Genomic DNA, 19,536 nt, shown 5'->3' on the forward strand with positions numbered 1-19,536 from the left:
GCCGCCTTCCTCGAGACGAACGGATCCCTCGACCCCTCGCAGTCTGGCTTCCGGGCCAACCACAGCACCGAGACCGCCCTGATCACAGCCACCGATGACATCCGAGCGCTGCTCGACAACGGAGAAACAGCGGCCCTCATCCTCCTCGACCTCTCCGCGGCCTTCGACATTGTCTGCCACCGTACCCTAGTACAACGCCTCAGCAACGTCGGAGTCCAGGAGAAGGCTCTGGAGTGGATCATCTCCTTCCTCGCCGGAAGAACACAGAGAGTCCGCCTCCCTCCGTTCAGATCTGAAGCCACCGAAGTCATCTGCGGCGTTCCTCAAGGCTCCTCGCTCATTCCAATCCTCTTCAACGTCTACATGAGCCCCCTCGCAGACATCGCACGCCAGCACAACCTCAACATCATCTCCTACGCCGATGACACCCAGCTGATCCTCTCCCTCACCAACGACCCCGCCACCGCCAGAGCCAACCTTCACGAAGGGATGAAAGAGGTAGCCGAATGGATGAAGAACAGCCGCCTGAAACTGAACTCGGACAAGACAGAAGTCCTCATCCTGGGATCCTCACCCGCCACTTGGGACGACTCCTGGTGGCCCCCCGCCCTAGGCAGCGCACCCAAACCAACAGACCACGCACGCAACCTGGGCTTCATCCTGGACTCCTCCCTCTCCATGACCAGACAAGTCAACGCCGTGTCCTCGTCATGCTTCAACATCCTGCGCATGCTACGTAAGATCTTCCGGTGGATCCCCACCGAGACCAGGAGGACGGTCACCCAGGCCCTCGTCACCAGCCGGCTGGACTACGGCAACTCCCTCTACGCCGGAACCACCGCCAAACTCCAGAAGAGACTCCAGCGGATCCAGAACGCCTCAGCACAACTCATCCTGGACATCCCCCGTCGCAGCCACATCTCCGGACACCTGAGAGACCTGCACTGGCTCCCGGTCAACAAGAGAATCACCTTCTGACTCCTCACCCACGCACACAAAGCCCTACACAACCAAGGCCCAGGATACCTCAACAGCCGCCTCAACTTCTATGCTCCCAAACGCCAGGTTCGATCGACCGGCCACGCCCTCGCCGCCGTCCCCCGCATCAGAAGAGCCACCACAGGGGGACGGTCCTTCTCCTACCTCGCCGCCAAGACATGGAACTCCCTCCCCACCCACCTCCGCCTGACCCAGGACCACCTCGCCTTCAGGAAGCAACTCAAGACCTGGCTGTTGGAGCAGTAGCGGACCCCCCTCTCCCAGCGCCTTGAGACCCTCAGGGTGAGGAGTGCGCTATATAAATGCGATGATTGTTTGAATTGATTGATTGATTGATTGATTGATTGATTGACTGATGACATCATCCAGTGACTGTGTGTTTCTGTAAAGTTTAAATATGTTTTACATATTGAAGAATGAGTGGATGTATAAGTGTCTGGATGAAGGATTTAGTAGGTGCGTGACTGACTATGAGTGAGTGATTAAATGTGTCTTACTAAATGCATGGGTTAGTGACTAAACTGTCTGAATGTGTGCATCAGTATGTCTGTTGTTGTGAAAGCTGCTGCATGTGTTGATCAGTAGCTATATGAGTGGCTATATGGGTTATTGATTGGTTGCTCAAGTATTTGAATGGGAGACTGAGTGTGTGTGTGGGTTGCTGGGAGTCGTGTGACTCTATGCATAGATGTGTGAGCAGTTGATTCACTAGGTGTATGAGTTCAAGAGTGCATGTGGAAACAGCTATATGGGCGGTTGACTGTGTGCATGGGTGTGTTGGTGAGTGAATGGATATCTCAGTGCTACATGTCCAAGTAAGTACATATGTAAAACACAGTGCATGTGAGAGTTGGCATATATAAATGACTATACATGAGAGCCAGTGAATGTGCGAGTGGCTCTATGGATCATTCATTGTGTACTTGTATCAGTGATTGTATAAGAGAGTAAGTATGTGTTAGTATATGTTTGAATAAGTAATGTGTTGTGTGTATAACTGTATAGTTGAGGAAATGGAAGTGGGATTGATTCTTTGCATGACTGACTAGGTGTGTGAGTTACTCCATGGATGAGTGGCAGTGTGTGAGTGTCTGTATAGGTGTATGCGTGCATATGATAGTGTTGTATTGATGAGTGACTGTATGTATGAGTGATTCTATGGGTGAATGAGTGAATGTGTGTGTAGACCTAGGAATCAGTGATTGCGTATGTAGTAACTGGTATTGGTGTGTCAATGGTTTCAAGAATGGTAGTCTGTATTTAACATTGTTGTTTCAAAGGTTATATTGGAGTGTGAGGAGGTGCATCATATTATCACATGAATGATATCATCAGTGATGTGATCAGTGATGTCAAATGAGATGTCATCAGTGATGTCATCAGTGATGTCATTTGAGAAGTCATCAGTGATGTCATCAGTGATGTCACTGGCCATGTCATGAATGATGTAATATGTGACATCATCAGCAGTGGATTGCGGGTGCGCGAAATATAGTTAGTACAACTAACTGTAAAGGAGCAATTTCAATGGTTTTTTAAATGCTAATTCCTAACTATATAAGGCCTGAAACCTATGGTTTTTTAAGTGAATTTGGAAGGTTTTTAAAATGCTAATTCCTAAATATATAAGGCCTGAAACCTATGGTTTTTTAAGTGAATTTGGAAGGTTTTTAACATGCTAATTCCTAAATATATAAGGCCTGAAACCTATGGTTTTTAAGTGAATTTGCAAGGTTTTTTAAATGCTAATTCCTAACTATAATACTATATAATGCCTGAAACCTATGGTTTTTTTAAGTGAATTTGCAAGGTTTTTTAAATGCTAATTCCTAACTATATAAGGCCTGAAACCTATGGTTTTTTCAGTGAATTTGTAAGGTTTTGTAAATGCTAATTCTATTAGCGGATAACGTTTATATGTGTTATTATCCTTCTGGGACCACCTGAGCAGCCATCTTGTTTCTCAGGAGAAGTGAGGCACAAGAGAGCACAAAACAAGAGTGGAAAATGCAGAAAGGGGGCAGGCTAGAGACCCCCTGACACCCTAGCCCTTCTCAGGGGGTCCCAGAATTAAATCGCAGGGTACGCGCACGGTACGCGTACCGTACACGTACAGTGTGCGTACCCCTCGATTATTTTTTTTTTTTGCACTTGCCGGTCCTTCTGGGACCCCCTAAGAAGGGCTAGAGGGTTGGGGGGTCTCTACCCTGCCCCCTTTTTGTCTTTTCCTCTCTTGTTTTGGGTTCTCTTGTGCCTTAGTTCTCCTGAAAAACAAGATGGTGGCCAACACTTCCTGGTTTGGACAGTTTGGAATGTTGACAGTCAACTGCCAGCCAATCAGAAACTCGCTTGCGCACGTAAGGGTACGCGCACGTACGCTTACGGTACGCGTACCGTACGCGTACGGTGCGCGTACGGTGAGCGCATATAGATATATCATTTGCTCAAATTCAATTTTCTCAACAACTACTGGAGGGATTTTCACCAAATATAGAAAAGGCACTACTGCATACATGTCCCTACCATTTTGCCAAGTTTGGTGTAATTCCTTTCAGCTGTTCGGGCTGTAGCCGTGTCTAAAGGTCCCATAGAAAATGCCATTTGAAAAATTTCTAATTCAATTTTCTCAAGAACTACTGGAGGGATTTTCACCAAACATAGCAAAGGCACATGTGCATACCAGGCCCTACCATTTTGCCAAGTTTTGCCTTTTTTCTTGGCCCCCGCTTCACGAATCTCCCCGAAACTTTCAGGGAAGGAGCGGAGCGTAGATGAGAACATTTAAGGAAAGTTACATGCAGATTCCTCAATCGGCGCCAAAGTTATTCCCAATAGAATGTTGGGGATTTCCTATGGTAACTAGGTTCTAACTATATATACCTACTGGCGACCGCCAGTAGGTAATATACATATATATATACATATATATATATATTCACTGAAAAAACCATAGGTTTCACACCAGTTATAGTTAGGAATTAGCATTTAAAAAACCTTACAAATTCACTGAAAAAACCATAGGTTTCACACCAGTTATAGTTAGCTGGAAATTTTACTGATATAAAACCATTGAAATTCCCACGTTATAGTTAGTCGGACTCACTATAACTTGCGCGTACAATGCACTGCTGATGACGTCACATATTACATCACTCATGACATGGTCAGTGACATCACTCATGACATCACTGATAACCATCCTTGTGACAGAGTGACAGACCTAATTTCAGTGTAATGTAACGCTTGAAACACATATTCAAAAATAGAAACAAACATTTTCAAAAAAATGGAGATACCCAAACCAGTAACAACAACCAATTCAGTAATTCCACCATCTATATACACATCCACTCATTCACCAACAGTTCTATATAGTCACTCATATATACTCACTCATCATATGTAGTGATACACCTATACATCCTGTTACACATCAGCAGTCATCCAAAAGTTACTCACACACATACTCACACATGCAAATAAACTATTGAACATCCATTTATTTGCATATACATTTATACACACACTACCACCTTACTTCTAAGGAAACTTACCCATACTTACTCTCCTAAACAATCACTTATAGAAACACATACTTATTTAAACAGGAACTTCTACAATCTCTCACTATATATACTATACTCACTTATATACATCAATACTCACATATACTAGATTAAAACATATGTCGTTACTAATGAAGACACTAGTGAGACAGTCATTCACTCACTAACACACACATATACACACTCATCCACCCATACAGTCCTGCACATATGCTGTCTTCAAAACACATACAAACAGTGAGTCAGTCACCAACCCCTGCAGCCACTTATACACAAAGAGAAACACTGATACAAACATTTAAATATTTAAACAATACTCGCTAATATATGTATTCACTAAGATACACGTAATAAGCCAGTTACCCAACCAATTTTTTTTTAAAAAAACATCCATTTACACACGTATTTAAACATTTATTCTTCCATCGACCTTTACAAATACATATATAAAACAAAGTTATTTTTCAGAAAGACACACATTCACTGGATGGTGTCATCAGTGATGTCATGAGTGATGTCACTGACCATGTCATGAGTGATGTAATATGTGACGTCATCAGCAGTGCATTGTACGCGCAAGTTATAGTGAGTCCGACTAACTATAACGTGGGAATTTCAATGGTTTTATATCAGTAAAATTTCCAGCTAACTATAACTGGTGTGAAACCTATGGTTTTTTCAGTGAATTTGTAAGGTTTTTTAAATGCTAATTCCTAACTATAACTGGTGTGAAACCTATGGTTTTTTCAGTGAATTTCATAGGTTTTTTTAATGCTAATTCCTAACTATAACTGGTGTGTAACCTATGGTTTTTTCAGTGAATTTCATAGGTTTTTTTAATGCTAATTCCTAACTTTTTATACAGACTCATACCTATGTGTTTTTTAGTGAATTGCTAAAGTATGTTTTTGTAAAAATGAACACTATAATGTATATTGAGATAATATTTTTAATTTAAAATATTTTTTTTTTATATTTCACTTTGGTGCGCTTTCGGTGCGCGCACCGGTGCGCGTACCGTCAGCGCACTAACAAAAAAAAAGAAAAAAAAAATGAAGGAGGGACTGTGTAATAGATAGTAAGACAGATAAAAAGTGTAAAAGGAAGTAACTGAGAAAAGAAAAATGAATAAGGGAGCAAAAGAAAGAAGAAATAGGAAGAACACTAAAGTAGAGGTTAAGGGAGAATATAAATGGATATTGAAAGTAAAAAGAAGGACAGTTAAGTATGAGAATGACAGGTAGTGACGGAATCAGAGGAAAAGAATAGCAGCGATTGAGGGAAAGTAAATATCAGTGAATATAAGTAAAGAGGGGTGAAAGAGGGTACATGTAAGTGAATAAGGGCAACACATGGGGAGTAATAGAGAGAAAGAAGAGAGAGAGTAAAAGAAAGACCAAAGGAAGAACTAACTGAACTACAGTACAATGAGTGTGAAAGAAAAAAAAATGGAGAAAGAGAAAGAGGGTTAGGAAACTAAAGCAGTGGTACTAAGAGAATATAAAAAAGATAAAAAGTGGTGGAAGGACTGAGGAAATGCAGATAGTTCCTATTAGATTAAGAAGTTGTGAATGAAGTACAGTAAAGAAACAGCAATGAAAAAAGAGTGTAAATTAGTAAAGAGAGGTAAATAAGGGTGAAAAAGAAAATGAGTGCATAACAATGTGAACACAATATAAATTACATAATGCAAACTACACAATAACTTCTACAATATGTTACATTATTTATTTTTGCTGTTCTCAGAATATATTGAATTCCACTTAAATTAGTGAGTTCAAAGTCTTCATCATATAACAGCGGGAAAAAAAAAACACAATCTAAAAGATTGTGTTTAAAAAAACCCATCCAAACATACATCTCATATATGTACACTAATCTTTGATTCACTTACTTTTCCATGAGGCCAAGTAGAAGATAGTGAAGGTCCTTTTGGTAGAAAAAAAGTCTGCTGTTCCTTATGAGTTCCATTTCATCGACTTCCTATGAAAAAAGATCTAAAAACATCATACCATACACAATCCTCACGGCCAATTTGTGTCTGATATATCGGTATTTTTTACTTTGAGATCCACTTAAAGTATCTACATGAGATAAATAATTTCAAATATTAGATTAACTAACTAACTAACTAACTTTTATTAACTATTCCCGTCTTCAAAGGCCAATTCCCTTTACTAAAACTTTGGTTTTAAAAACACTAGATAAGAATTTGTAGAGTCATAAGGCAAACGTTGTTTATAAGTTAAATGAGAATCATTGCAGTAACTCCATCCATTTTCAGATTTTAAGTAGCATGTATAATGTCCTGAGGTGGTCGAAGGTCCATCATGATAAATAATAGCTTCAGTTGTAAAGGTCCTTCCAGAAATTGATAACTGAGAAGCCACAAAATTTTTGATAGAAGTTGTCAATTTAGTTCCATCAGGTCTACATCGTTGGAAAACTAAAATGATATACTGCCCATACCTTTGTATAAATAATGTGGACAGCATTGTACAGTTACATTGGGTACACACCATATTATGATCTGCTGCTTTAACTAGATTTTTAAAAGACACTGATTTACAGTCTGGTAAAGTCAAATATATAAATCTTTCAGTGTCTATTGTAGTAGTACTTGATAAACTACAATTGTGGCAGTCATGCTGCCATTGATAAGAAAGACTGAAAAGATTATCTACATCTACACCTTCATCTTCCAAAACACCAAACATATACATTAAAAATTCCTGACAATCCTGCTGAATGTTCTGTGAAAATTTATCTTGACCAGAACACAAATCTAAAATATTTCGAATTTCTGTTACACTTTCTATTTGTGCTGTAACACTGCTACATTTCTGAAACACAGAATTCAATAAACCACACAATCTTTGATCCCGATTTTCAACAATCTGTTCTTGTAAACTTTTAAGAAAAAAAACAACATTAACCACTACATTAGCATAGCAGTTGACACCAGAACTGTTTTCAAACTGAAATCCAACAACATTTTCTCCACAATTCTTTTTCTTCCTGTTTTCAATTACAGTTTTCTCTACTTTTTGTCTTTTTGCAACTACCTCACTACAATTATCCTCATTTCTTCTTTTTCGGCCTACCACACGTTTTTCAAACAGAGGATATTGAGGCAAATGTGGAGCATACTCTCTTCTTAACCTATTGTATTCTTTAACACAATCTAGATCGGCAGAAATATTTGTCTCATCACATGCAATCAAATACAATCCTGATAAAGTTCTGACTCGAGATAATGCCACATATGCCATACCCTCTTTAAACACAGATCTTCCAATGTTCACCAATGCACTATCTACACTTAAACCTTGAGATTTATGAATTGTCACTGCATACGCCAAACAAACAGGAAACTGTTTTCGGCGAACATATAAGTCTTTTACAAGTAAAAATCTAGCAGAACAACGACTTATTTGTTGTACTTGTTCAATGCCATCAAATTTTATTTTTAAAAATTCAATTCCATCTCTATTTCTGTAATTCACAAAATCAACAACATAACCCATTGCTCCATTTACCAGACCGCTTTCAACATTTAAATTCCTTCTCAAAATGATACGACAATTTAAACACACATTCAGAGTCTTTTCAAAACCAGCTGTTTTTGAAATACTTTTCTCCAATGAATGCAATTTAATTTTCAAATTTTCTGACAAAACAATTGTTGCACCCATATGCTCTATTTTATCTATTGCTTCTAGTTTCACAATCTCTTCATTTTCTAAGTCTAACATTTTTTGGTTGAAGATGGAACATTCTTGCAGAGTTGGCATCAAACATATCCCAGATTTCTTCTCAGTCATTTTTTTAAAAATATTCTCTGGAAGAATGTTTTCATTTGGATACAAATTTGAAATTAATCGACTATGCAAAGCTTTTTTCCCTTTCTCAGTCATTTTTCCAATTCTTACATCTTGTAGAATATTTTTATAATCTTCATCCTTGGCCTGTCGCATATTTTGAAGCAGTTCAGCATATTTAAAATTTAGCCATATATTAACATTTCCAATGCTTCCAAGGGACTTCCTGGTATCTTCATGCGTGAGCATTTTAAACACTGGTTGTCCTTTTACTGGAGTCAACTGCAATAGATCTCCAAAAACAATAATGTGTTTTCCTCCAAATAACACATCATAGTCTGTTTTAAGAATTTCTTGCATTCTCAAATGCACAAAAGCAAGCATTAGATTTGAGACCATGCTTACTTCATCTATGATAAGAAGTTTCATTTTCTTCAAGACTCTTGAAACTTCAGAACACGCATCTCCAGATAGCTTGTTGTAATGCAATTTATTATCATGTTCAACTGGCAGCATCAATAAACGATGTAGAGTAATCCCTTTAATGTTATGTGCTGCCAGACCAGTTGGAGCAGTTACAACACAAGACAGTGGTGAATCAGTCCTTTTCTGCAGATAACTTGCAACGGCTTTAATTAGAAAACTTTTTCCTGTCCCCGCTTCTCCACTTACATACAGTCGGACAGGGTCAAATAATATACATGAGCACTCTTTTTTCTCATGTCTGAATCCATGTTCAATCTGCTCTGTGACTTCATCATATATCTTTTTCTGCTCAATGTTTAGTTGCGTTACCAAATCTTCTAAGTTAACTCCATCCTCTTGAGCTTGTTCCATAGCTCTTTCCACCTCATCCATGGCAGTGGCAGCTTCATTTTGGATAATTGGTCCTCCTAGTGGATCCTGGCTCAATGAAGTAGAACTCTGACTATCTTGAGAACTGTTTCTAGCTATCTCTTCAGCAATTGTGGTTTCTTGCTCCATTTCTTCATTCAACATTTGCAGATAATTTAGAAAAATAGGACATTCTATGGTATCCTTAGTTGCATTAAAAGAGTCTTCATAACAGAGAAAATCTCCAAGTAGTTCCTCTTCTGTACGCCATGGCTTAAAGAGTTGCAAAAGAGCTAAGTAGTAAAATTCTCTTTTGTCTGGAACTTCACAACTCAATTTTCGATGATTAATCAAATGGCCTTTTTTCTGCTTCACTAGACATCCTTCATAGCCAATGAGTGCATATTTTCCATTATTGATATCTTCTGTGATGTTCCTCTTATAACTGTAGTTTTGAAGAACTTCATACAAACATGTGTTCTCAAGGTGAGTACTTCTATTTGGATAGTATGTATCCAACATATTTGTCTTCAAAATATCTGTACTGTTTGGTTCTTTTTCCGCCAAATATTCAATTTCTTGTACAGATTTCAAAACTCGGTTTCGTGTGGCAGCAAGACCAAGACTCACCCAAATGATTGTTCTTGATTTGGCATAGAGACTTGCTGATGATAACCGATCAGAACATTCATATGCTCCAATTTCTCGATGCGACAACATCTTCAGACTGAAACTGTATAATTTCTTGCTTAGACTCTTTTCATGTGAAATGTCCTCCCACATTTCCTTCAGTTCTGTCTTTTCTTTTTTGGTGATGTAAGATGTCACATATCGAGCCACAGCAATAGAGTTGTCAGCAACGAACTGAATATCCATGTTAGCATTCCACATGGACAAAATCACTGAGTTGTAATCGTTGATGTACTTAGATTCTTCATTTCTTTTCAAATTATATGTGTTTTTGGGAGATTTTCTCGTCACAGTATGTCGTAGAGATGACATCAAATTATTTACTCTTCCCTTAGAAATCACTGGTCGAGGAAATGCAAAACGACATTTCGTGTAGTACTTTTCCTTGTTTTTAAATTTTCGACGACAGTACTTTCCACAACGATGAGATTGAAAACGTAAAACTTGTTGCCTTAAATTGTTTTCTTCAGTAGATTTTGGAACAGCACATGTTGAATACTCTTCAATGAAACTCATCACTGTTTCATCTGAATCTGTTCCAAATTTGGGTGCATCTTTAATCCACAACAACATATGTATATGAGGAGCACCTCTCGCTTGATATTCCTTCCTCCAAAAGAAATCCAAAACCTCTCCAAGGGGAGGATTTTTTTTGTTGGTAATAAAAGACATCATAGCTTCAAATCTATGATTAAAATATCTGCAAACATTCACTGGATCTAAAGAACACAGTTCTCCTGGTGTTTTCAATTCTATATTTGGTATGTTTTCATTTGCCTCTCGTAGAAATTGAAGTAAATCGTCCCATGCATACTCAGCACAGCTAAGAGTGAGGAACCATGTAGGAGTTCCTAAGTTTCTTAGCATACATTTCAATTCTCCATGACGACGAAACCAATACTCATTGGTTCCACGTTGACATGCCATGAGATTGATTAGCTGAGATTCCAAAATACTGTCTTGCAGATTAACTTTCTCCATAAAGTCCCTTGCACATACATTTTGCAAATGAGGTCCACTTTTTAATATATGATTAACTGCATAAGAAAGCCCAGACAAATCACTTTCAAACAGTAGATGAAATAAATATGGAATGCATTGACGAAACCTTGGATCTTCTGCATATAATCTTAGAGTCCGGTATTCAGCTGCAGGAATTTGAACTGGTCGATCATCATATCGTCCACCACAACCTGTTGGAAATAATTGTGGAAAACAACGAGCTTCCAAACTTTCTTCCCATACACTAATGGGACTTCCTTTTGCTGCCTTCATTTGAAACAAGTCAATTGCATTTCCCATTACTTCTTTGGAATGCAAAGGATGAACAGTATAATGTTCATATATTTCTTCAGTTCTAGACACATCAACTTTTTCAATTTGACCAACTGAAGAATCACTATCTTCTTCTGTAGCTGTTTCCTCAACTCCAACACTTACATGTTTGTAGTACTCATTGTTTTTAACTAAATACAACGTTGCCTTCTTGACTTTTTTAACATCCACTAAATCTTGCCAAATTTTCTTACTCTTTGTTGGAACCCCATTAACTAGAATAACTAAAGGATCTTCTTCTACTCTTTCTACACCAATTGTATTAATATTTTTCTTTACATCTAGAGGCAAATAAACAACTCTTCCCTTTAATCCTCTCAGTAAATCTGATGGAGGCAATTTCCCTGTCTTAGGCTCCATGCGTACAATAGCCTGAAAAGGATGGACACATTGAATCAAAATAGATTCATAAGTATTTAGATCCATCAATTCAGAAGGAATATCTATCAACTGAAGATTATTATAAACTGCTCTTGCAGGCATTCTATTTTCATTTAATTTTTTCAAACAATAAGTGCAAATACGCTGATCCAAACTCAAATCAAAAGAATTCTCCACCAACAAATAACTTACAAAATCCTCCCATTCACTATTATTTTCCAATTCACTTTTTGCATATAAATCAACTAACCTAGTCTGAATTTTATAATGAGTCCGTCGACAACACACACAAGTTACATTAGGCCTCTCACTTGATTTCACCTTAAACTTGATAATTTCCTCATCAAACTTTTCAATACTTGAAATTTGTCCATTATCTTCTGCATTGCCATCCATTACTATATCTATTTCTACACTGTCCTCTTTGTTCCCAAAATAACAAAACTCAATTTCTTCACAAATAGTCTTCACATCCACTTCAGATCCATGCAAAAGAGCACTATTTAACTGTTTAAGCTTAAGTGCAGGACTTTTTGCATAATACAACTTCCTCACTAATTTCCTTACGTTATTATGATGCACTGCTAACATCCTAAAATGATGAAAAACACTCCGACAAACTTTTCTAGAAAGACATGCTAGTGAATGCCCTTGCAAACCTGTGCTTTCTCTCACTCTGCAAGGATCTAACTCTTGCAGGATCTTCATTTTTTGTTTGAGACTTTTTTTACTATATGTACGTAAGAAATTTCGAAGCAAATCAATTGATTCCTGTCGCACACTACAAATACTACTGCATTTCCATGTGTACACTGGACCCTTAGTACGTCTCCCTAAAACTTCATCAGCTAACACCTCTTCTGCATCTCTAGGTACAAGTTTCTCTTTTTCCATCACACAACTATCTTTCACCTCATAGGCACGACCACTGGTGTCAACCGCATGCACCAAATCATTTTCCTGAAAGTAACTCTCCTCATTAAAAAAAGGCTCAGAACTTGAACTATGCATCCATTCACCAGAAAATACTTCACAAAAATTACTCCGATTAATAATTCTTTTCCATCTACTGTTCGATTTGAAAACATCCATTGCCTTATTAAGTATCCTAATTCTATTGATTATTAAAATAAATAATTTTTTCTTAACTTCAAAAGCCTGATCAACAATCTTTTCTACACTTTTCTTTTTCTTGTAAAAAGCAGCTTTTAGTTTACTTTTCTTTTCATTTTTTAGCAAATTTAAAACTACCCTATTGCGAAACATTCGCCTACGAATGTCCCTAAAAACATTTACCCTTCTATTGCTAACCATTCTCTTCTCTCCTGGTCCAATGGAAACATTTTTTGTGGGCTTCTCTTTCCTTTTTAGATTTGTTGACTTTTTCTGTATATTCACATTAGCAATTTCATTTTTTTTCCTACGACATATGTTACGAAGAAAAGACTTAATTGGCTTACCAGAAGCTTTTCTGGTGTTTTTTGAAGTAGTTGTTGAAGAGGATTCCATAAACTCTGTTGTTGATGTTCTCCTTTTCCGTATGGTATTTTTGATTTTTCTTTGCCTTGAAGGCATTTTTGCTTGCTTTTCAGAAGTTGATTTGAATCTGTTGTTCTGTTAAAAAAACACATGAAAGACCACTATTAGCAAACAACAAAGTAATGTTAAAAAGCAAACAATATAAACAATAAATTGCAACATATTTAAGTTTATACAATAGCAACTCATGGCTTTATTTTTAAAGGCCTTGCGCCACCAGTGCGTCACTTATTACCCATGTTTAAAGTCAAGCATCAGCTGCACATGGCATTCATAAATAAGGGCCAAATGCATATACCAATCAATTGCACCCAAAAATCGATTTTTGAATAACATGTAAGGAACACTGCACAGAACCTATGTACAACCAATCAATATCATCAAACAAAGTCAGGGCCTTATTTATGAAAGCCTTGCGCCACCAGTGTGTCACTTATTACCCATGTTTAAAGTCATGCATCAGTTGCACATGGCAATCATAAATAAGGGCCAAATGCATATACCAATCAATTGCACCCAAAAATCGATTTTTGAATAACATGTAAGGAACACTGCACAGAACCTAAGTACAACCACTCAATATCATCAAACAAAGTCAGGGCCTTATTTATGAAAGCCTTGCGCCACCAGTGCGTCACGTATTACCCATGTTGAAAGTCATGCATCGGCTGCACATGGCAATCATAAATAAGGGCCAAATACATATACCAATCAATTGCACCCAAAAATCGATTTTTGAATAGCATGTAAGAAACACTGCGCAAAACCTAAGTACAACCACTCAATATCATCAAACAAAGTCAGGGCCTTATTTATGAAAGCCTTGCGCCACCAGTGCGTCACGTATTACCCATGTTGAAAGTCATGCATCGGCTGCACATGGCAATCATAAATAAGGGCCAAATACATATACCAATCAATTGCACCCAAAAATCAATTTTTGAATAACATGTAAGAAACACTGCGCAGAACCTATGTACAACCAATCAATATCATCAAACAAAGTCAGGGCCTTATTTATGAAAGCCTTGCGCCACCAGTGCGTCACGTATTACCCATGTTTAAAGTCATGCATCGGCTGCACATGGCAATCATAAATAAGGGCCAAATACATATACCAATCAATTGCACCCAAAAATCGATTTTTGAATAGCATGTAAGAAACACTGCGCAAAACCTAAGTACAACCACTCAATATCATCAAACAAAGTCAGGGCCTTATTTATGAAAGCCTTGCGCCACCAGTGCGTCACATATTACCCATGTTGAAAGTCATGCATCGGCTGCACATGGCAATCATAAATAAGGGCCAAATACATATACCAATCAATTGCACCCAAAAATCAATTTTTGAATAACATGTAAGAAACACTGCGCAGAACCTATGTACAACCAATCAATATCATCAAACAAAGTCAGGGCCTTATTTATGAAAGCCTTGCGCCACCAGTGCGTCACTTATTACCCATGTTTAAAGTCATGCATCGGCTGCACATGGCAATCATAAATAAGGGCCAAATACATATACCAATCAATTGCACCCAAAAATCGATTTTTGAATAACATGTAAGAAACACTGTGCAGAACCTATGTACAACCAATCAATATCATCAAACAAAGTCAGAGCCTTATTTATGAAAGCCTTGCGCCACCAGTGCGTCACTTATTACCCATGTTTAAAGTCATGCATCAGCTGCACATGGCAATCATAAATAAGTGCCAAATACATATACCAATCAATTGCACCCAAAAATCGATTTTTGAATAACATGTAAGGAACACTGCACAGAACCTAAGTACAACCACTCAATATCATCAAACAAAGTCAGGCCTTATTTATGAAAGCCTTGCGCCACCAGTGCGTCACTTATTACCCATGTTTAAAGTCATGCATCAGTTGCACATGGCAATCATAAATTAGGGCAAAATACATATACTAATCAATTGCACCCAAAAATCAATTTTACAATAACATGTAAGAAACACGGCGCAGAACCTAAGTACAACCAATCAATATCATCAAACAAAGTCAGGGCCTTATTTATGAAAGCCTTGCGCCACCAGTGCGTCACGTATTACCCATGTTGAAAGTCATGCATCGGCTGCACATGGCAATCATAAATAAGGGCCAAATACATATACCAATCAATTGCACCCAAAAATCGATTTTTGAATAACATGTAAGGAACACTGCACAGAACCTAAGTACAACCACTCAATATCATCAAACAAAGTCAGGGCCTTATTTATGAAAGCCTTGCGCCACCAGTGCGTCACGTATTACCCATGTTTAAAGTCATGCATCGGCTGCACATGGCAATCATAAATAAGGGCCAAATACATATACCAATCAATTGCACCCAAAAATCGATTTTTGAATAGCATGTAAGAAACACTGCGCAAAACCTAAGTACAACCACTCAATATCATCAAACAAAGTCAGGGCCTTATTTATGAAAGCCTTGCGCCACCAGTGCGTCACGTATTACCCATGTTGAAAGTCATGCATCGGCTGCACATGGCAATCATAAATAAGGGCCAAATACATATACCAATCAATTGCACCCAAAAATCAATTTTTGAATAACATGTAAGAAACACTGCGCAGAACCTATGTACAACCAATCAATATCATCAAACAAAGTCAGGGCCTTATTTATGAAAGCCTTGCGCCACCAGTGCGTCACTTATTACCCATGTTTAAAGTCATGCATCAGCTGCACATGGCAATCATAAATAAGGGCCAAATACATATACCAATCAATTGCACCCAAAAATCGATTTTTGAATAACATGTAAGAAGCACTGTGCAGAACCTATGTACAACCAATCAATATCATCAAACAAAGTCAGAGCCTTATTTATGAAAGCCTTGCGCCACCAGTGCGTCACTTATTACCCATGTTTAAAGTCATGCATCGGCTGCACATGGCAATCATAAATAAGGGCCAAATACATATACCAATCAATTGCACCCAAAAATCGATTTTTCAATAACATGTAAGGAACACTGCACAGAACCTAAGTACAACCACTCAATATCATCAAACAAAGTCAGGCCTTATTTATGAAAGCCTTGCGCCACCAGTGCGTCACTTATTACCCATGTTTAAAGTCATGCATCAGTTGCACATGGCAATCATAAATTAGGGCAAAATACATATACTAATCAATTGCACCCAAAAATCGATTTTTCAATAACATGTAAGAAACACGGCGCAGAACCTAAGTACAACCAATCAATATCATCAAACAAAGTCAGGGCCTTATTTATGAAAGCCTTGCGCCACCAGTGCGTCACTTATTACCCATGTTTAAAGTCATGCATCAGCTGCACATGGCATTCATAAATAAGGGCCAAATACATATACCAATCAATTGCACCCAAAAATCGATTTTTGTTTAACATGTAAGAAGCACTGTGCAGAACCTATGTACAACCAATCAATATCATCAAACAAAGTCAGAGCCTTATTTATGAAAGCCTTGCACCACCAGTGCGTCACTTATTACCCATGTTTAAAGTCATGCATCAGCTGCACATGGCAATCATAAATAAGGGCCAAATACATATACCAATCAATTGCACCCAAAAATCGATTTTTGAATAACATGTAAGGAACACTGCACAGAACCTAAGTACAACCACTCAATATCATCAAACAAAGTCAGGCCTTATTTATGAAAGCCTTGCGCCACCAGTGCGTCACTTATTACCCATGTTTAAAGTCATGCATCAGTTGCACATGGCAATCATAAATTAGGGCAAAATACATATACTAATCAATTGCACCCAAAAATCGATTTTTCAATAACATGTAAGAAACACGGCGCAGAACCTAAGTACAACCAATCAATATCATCAAACAAAGTCAGGGCCTTATTTATGAAAGCCTTGCACCACCAGTGCGTCACTTATTACCCATGTTTAAAGTCATGCATCAGCTGCACATGGCATTCATAAATAAGGGCCAAATACATATACCAATCAATTGCACCCAAAAATCGATTTTTGAATAACATGTAAGGAACACTGCACAGAACCTAAGTACAACCACTCAATATCATCAAACAAAGTCAGGGCCTTATTTATGAAAGCCTTGCGCCACCAGTGCGTCACTTATTACCCATGTTTAAAGTCATGCATCAGCTGCACATGGCATTCATAAATAAGGGCCAAATACATATACCAATCAATTGCACCCAAAAATCGATTTTTCAATAACATGTAAGAAACACTGCACAGAACCTAACTACAACCACTCAATATCATCAAACAAAGTCAGGGCCTCATTTATAAAAGCCTGGCGCCACCAGTGCATCACTTATTACCCATGTTTAAAGTCATGCATCAACTGCACATGGCAATCATAAAAAAGGCCAAATAAAAATACCATTCATTTGCACCCAAAATCGATTTTTAAATAACATGTAAAAAACACTGCGCAGGACTTATATACTAACATACAATTTCACTTCTAAAACATAACTATCTGCTTCCAAATATTCTCCATAGAGAAAATAAATCTCTATCTAAATTAAATGAATCATTACTTACCTTTAGAAATGCTTTTGGAGATTGAAAACAGTGTCAGACACACACACCAATTTTTCTTTAGCAGAGGAAAAGGTGTGCTCTCAATACACTGAAACCAAGACTGGCATAGAAAATCTCTATCTTTGTACACATATGCCTTAATTCAACCAATGAAAACTCTTCCCTCACTATTTTCAAACCAACACCCATCCCCCTCTCAAACCTTTCTATCTGTTACCATAGCAACTCCCTCCTAACTGAACTCTAAGGTTCAAAAGTTTATCTTACAATGTTGCAAATTAACTCAGCAAGGATGTTTGACCTGTCAATACAGCAGCCTATACAGGGTATTTTTGCTTTTGGTGACTTTTTTTAAACCATTCAAATTGCTTCTTTCACACAACATAACCATGCACCCTAACTTTCAGTTTTCAACTATCTGAATCCACCAATCATTGCTAGTGATTCAAGAGCACAGAAACTCCACAATTATTTTTTTGTGAACTCCTACTGTTCCAACTGCCATTTCATTCCCACACTTCATCTGACTGGACCAGAACCTTCTCACATCATGTACTCTGTTTGGGTTATTGGACATAGCTACATCCACTGGGCTCAAAGGTATGCAGCTAGCAGAAATTTTCATAACCTTGATTTATCAAATGTGGAAATCAAGTGGATTGGCCACAGAGGATTAAAATGTCACCAATTGATACCATTGGTGAAAACCTTTTTGCATCTGCCAGAACCTGACCTTATAATTGTGCACTGTGGTGGAAACGATCTAGGCACATTAACTGGGGTAGGTCTGGAAATGCTATTAAAGGACACCTTTCATCAATTGATGATACTTTTTCCCCACACTGCCTTGGTATATTCCAATATATGCCAAAGACAGAAATGGAACTGGTCCAACCAATTTGGTCCACAATTTGAGAAAGCACGGAAACATGTAAATAAATCTGTTTCTGCTTACATGAGAGACTGTGGAATGGGTTCATTATACAATAATAACTTGCGTTACAACATGCAAGACATCTACAGAGGAGATGGAGTGCACTTCTCAGATGAGGGGAATAGAATATTCCTCCTGAATTTAAGAATGTGTATTGGAACCTACTTGTAGGTACCTAAATCAACCACAGAACCCAAAAGCTCTTTTCAGAGCTACCCTAACTCTGATCATTCAAAGCGTTTACTTTTTTCTAACTTTTTTCACTATTTTTCACCAAAGTACGCGTACGAGTACGCTTAAAGGTGCGCGCACCAGGCGCTCCCCCCGTGGAAAATTAAAGAATTTTTTTTTTTTTTTTTACGTTTATGAGCCTCCTAAGCCCCCCTCAGAAAACCTAGAGGGTCAAGAAGTCTCTACAGTTCCCCCTTCTATCCATTCCGAACATTGTTTACCCTCCATCTTGTGTCTCGATTGTTCCGAAACACAAAATGGATGACTCCCGTTACGCTGCCCGTGCGCGTACTGGAGCGCGCACTAGTAAGCGCAAAATAAAAAAAGGTGGGAAAGTAATTTACGGAAAACCCAATGGAGACACTTTCATCAAATATAGAATACGCCCTACTACATAGCAGTCCCTACCATTTGCCCAAATTTGGTGAAATTCCATTGAGACATTTAGGCTACAGGCCTGTCTAAATATCCTGAGGTAAATTACATGACAAAAACACACTTGTAATGTTAGAATTTACAACCAATTAAAAAGTATCTCTCATTTTCTACGATTTTTTCCTGTCGTTTGATTGGTTAAGTACAACAATATATATAAAAGAAGAGAGGGAAACACAGCCATTTTGACTACTGCTTCCTGAAGTACACTTG

The 19,536-nt window shown here is 38.1% G+C and overlaps 1 protein-coding gene across 1 annotated transcript in view; it reads right to left on the reverse strand.

Moving 5' to 3' along the window:
• LOC147707933 (uncharacterized) overlaps window positions 1–17,828 on the reverse strand; it is a 32,107-nt gene extending 14,279 nt beyond the window's left edge. Inside the window, exons 1-2 of the mRNA XM_086925690.1 lie at window positions 17,724–17,828; window positions 10,146–13,240 (exon numbers count right to left, since the gene is read on the reverse strand). Of these exons, the coding sequence (XP_086781816.1) occupies window positions 10,146–13,201 (3,056 nt within the window). The 5' untranslated portion in view covers window positions 13,202–13,240; window positions 17,724–17,828. The remainder of the gene's footprint in view (window positions 1–10,145; window positions 13,241–17,723) is intronic.
• Window positions 17,829–19,536: the final 1,708 nt, after the last annotated feature.

This window comes from Lissotriton vulgaris, chromosome 6 (assembly GCF_964263255.1).
Source record: "Lissotriton vulgaris chromosome 6, aLisVul1.2, whole genome shotgun sequence".
Classification (NCBI taxonomy): Eukaryota; Metazoa; Chordata; class Amphibia; order Caudata; family Salamandridae; genus Lissotriton; species Lissotriton vulgaris.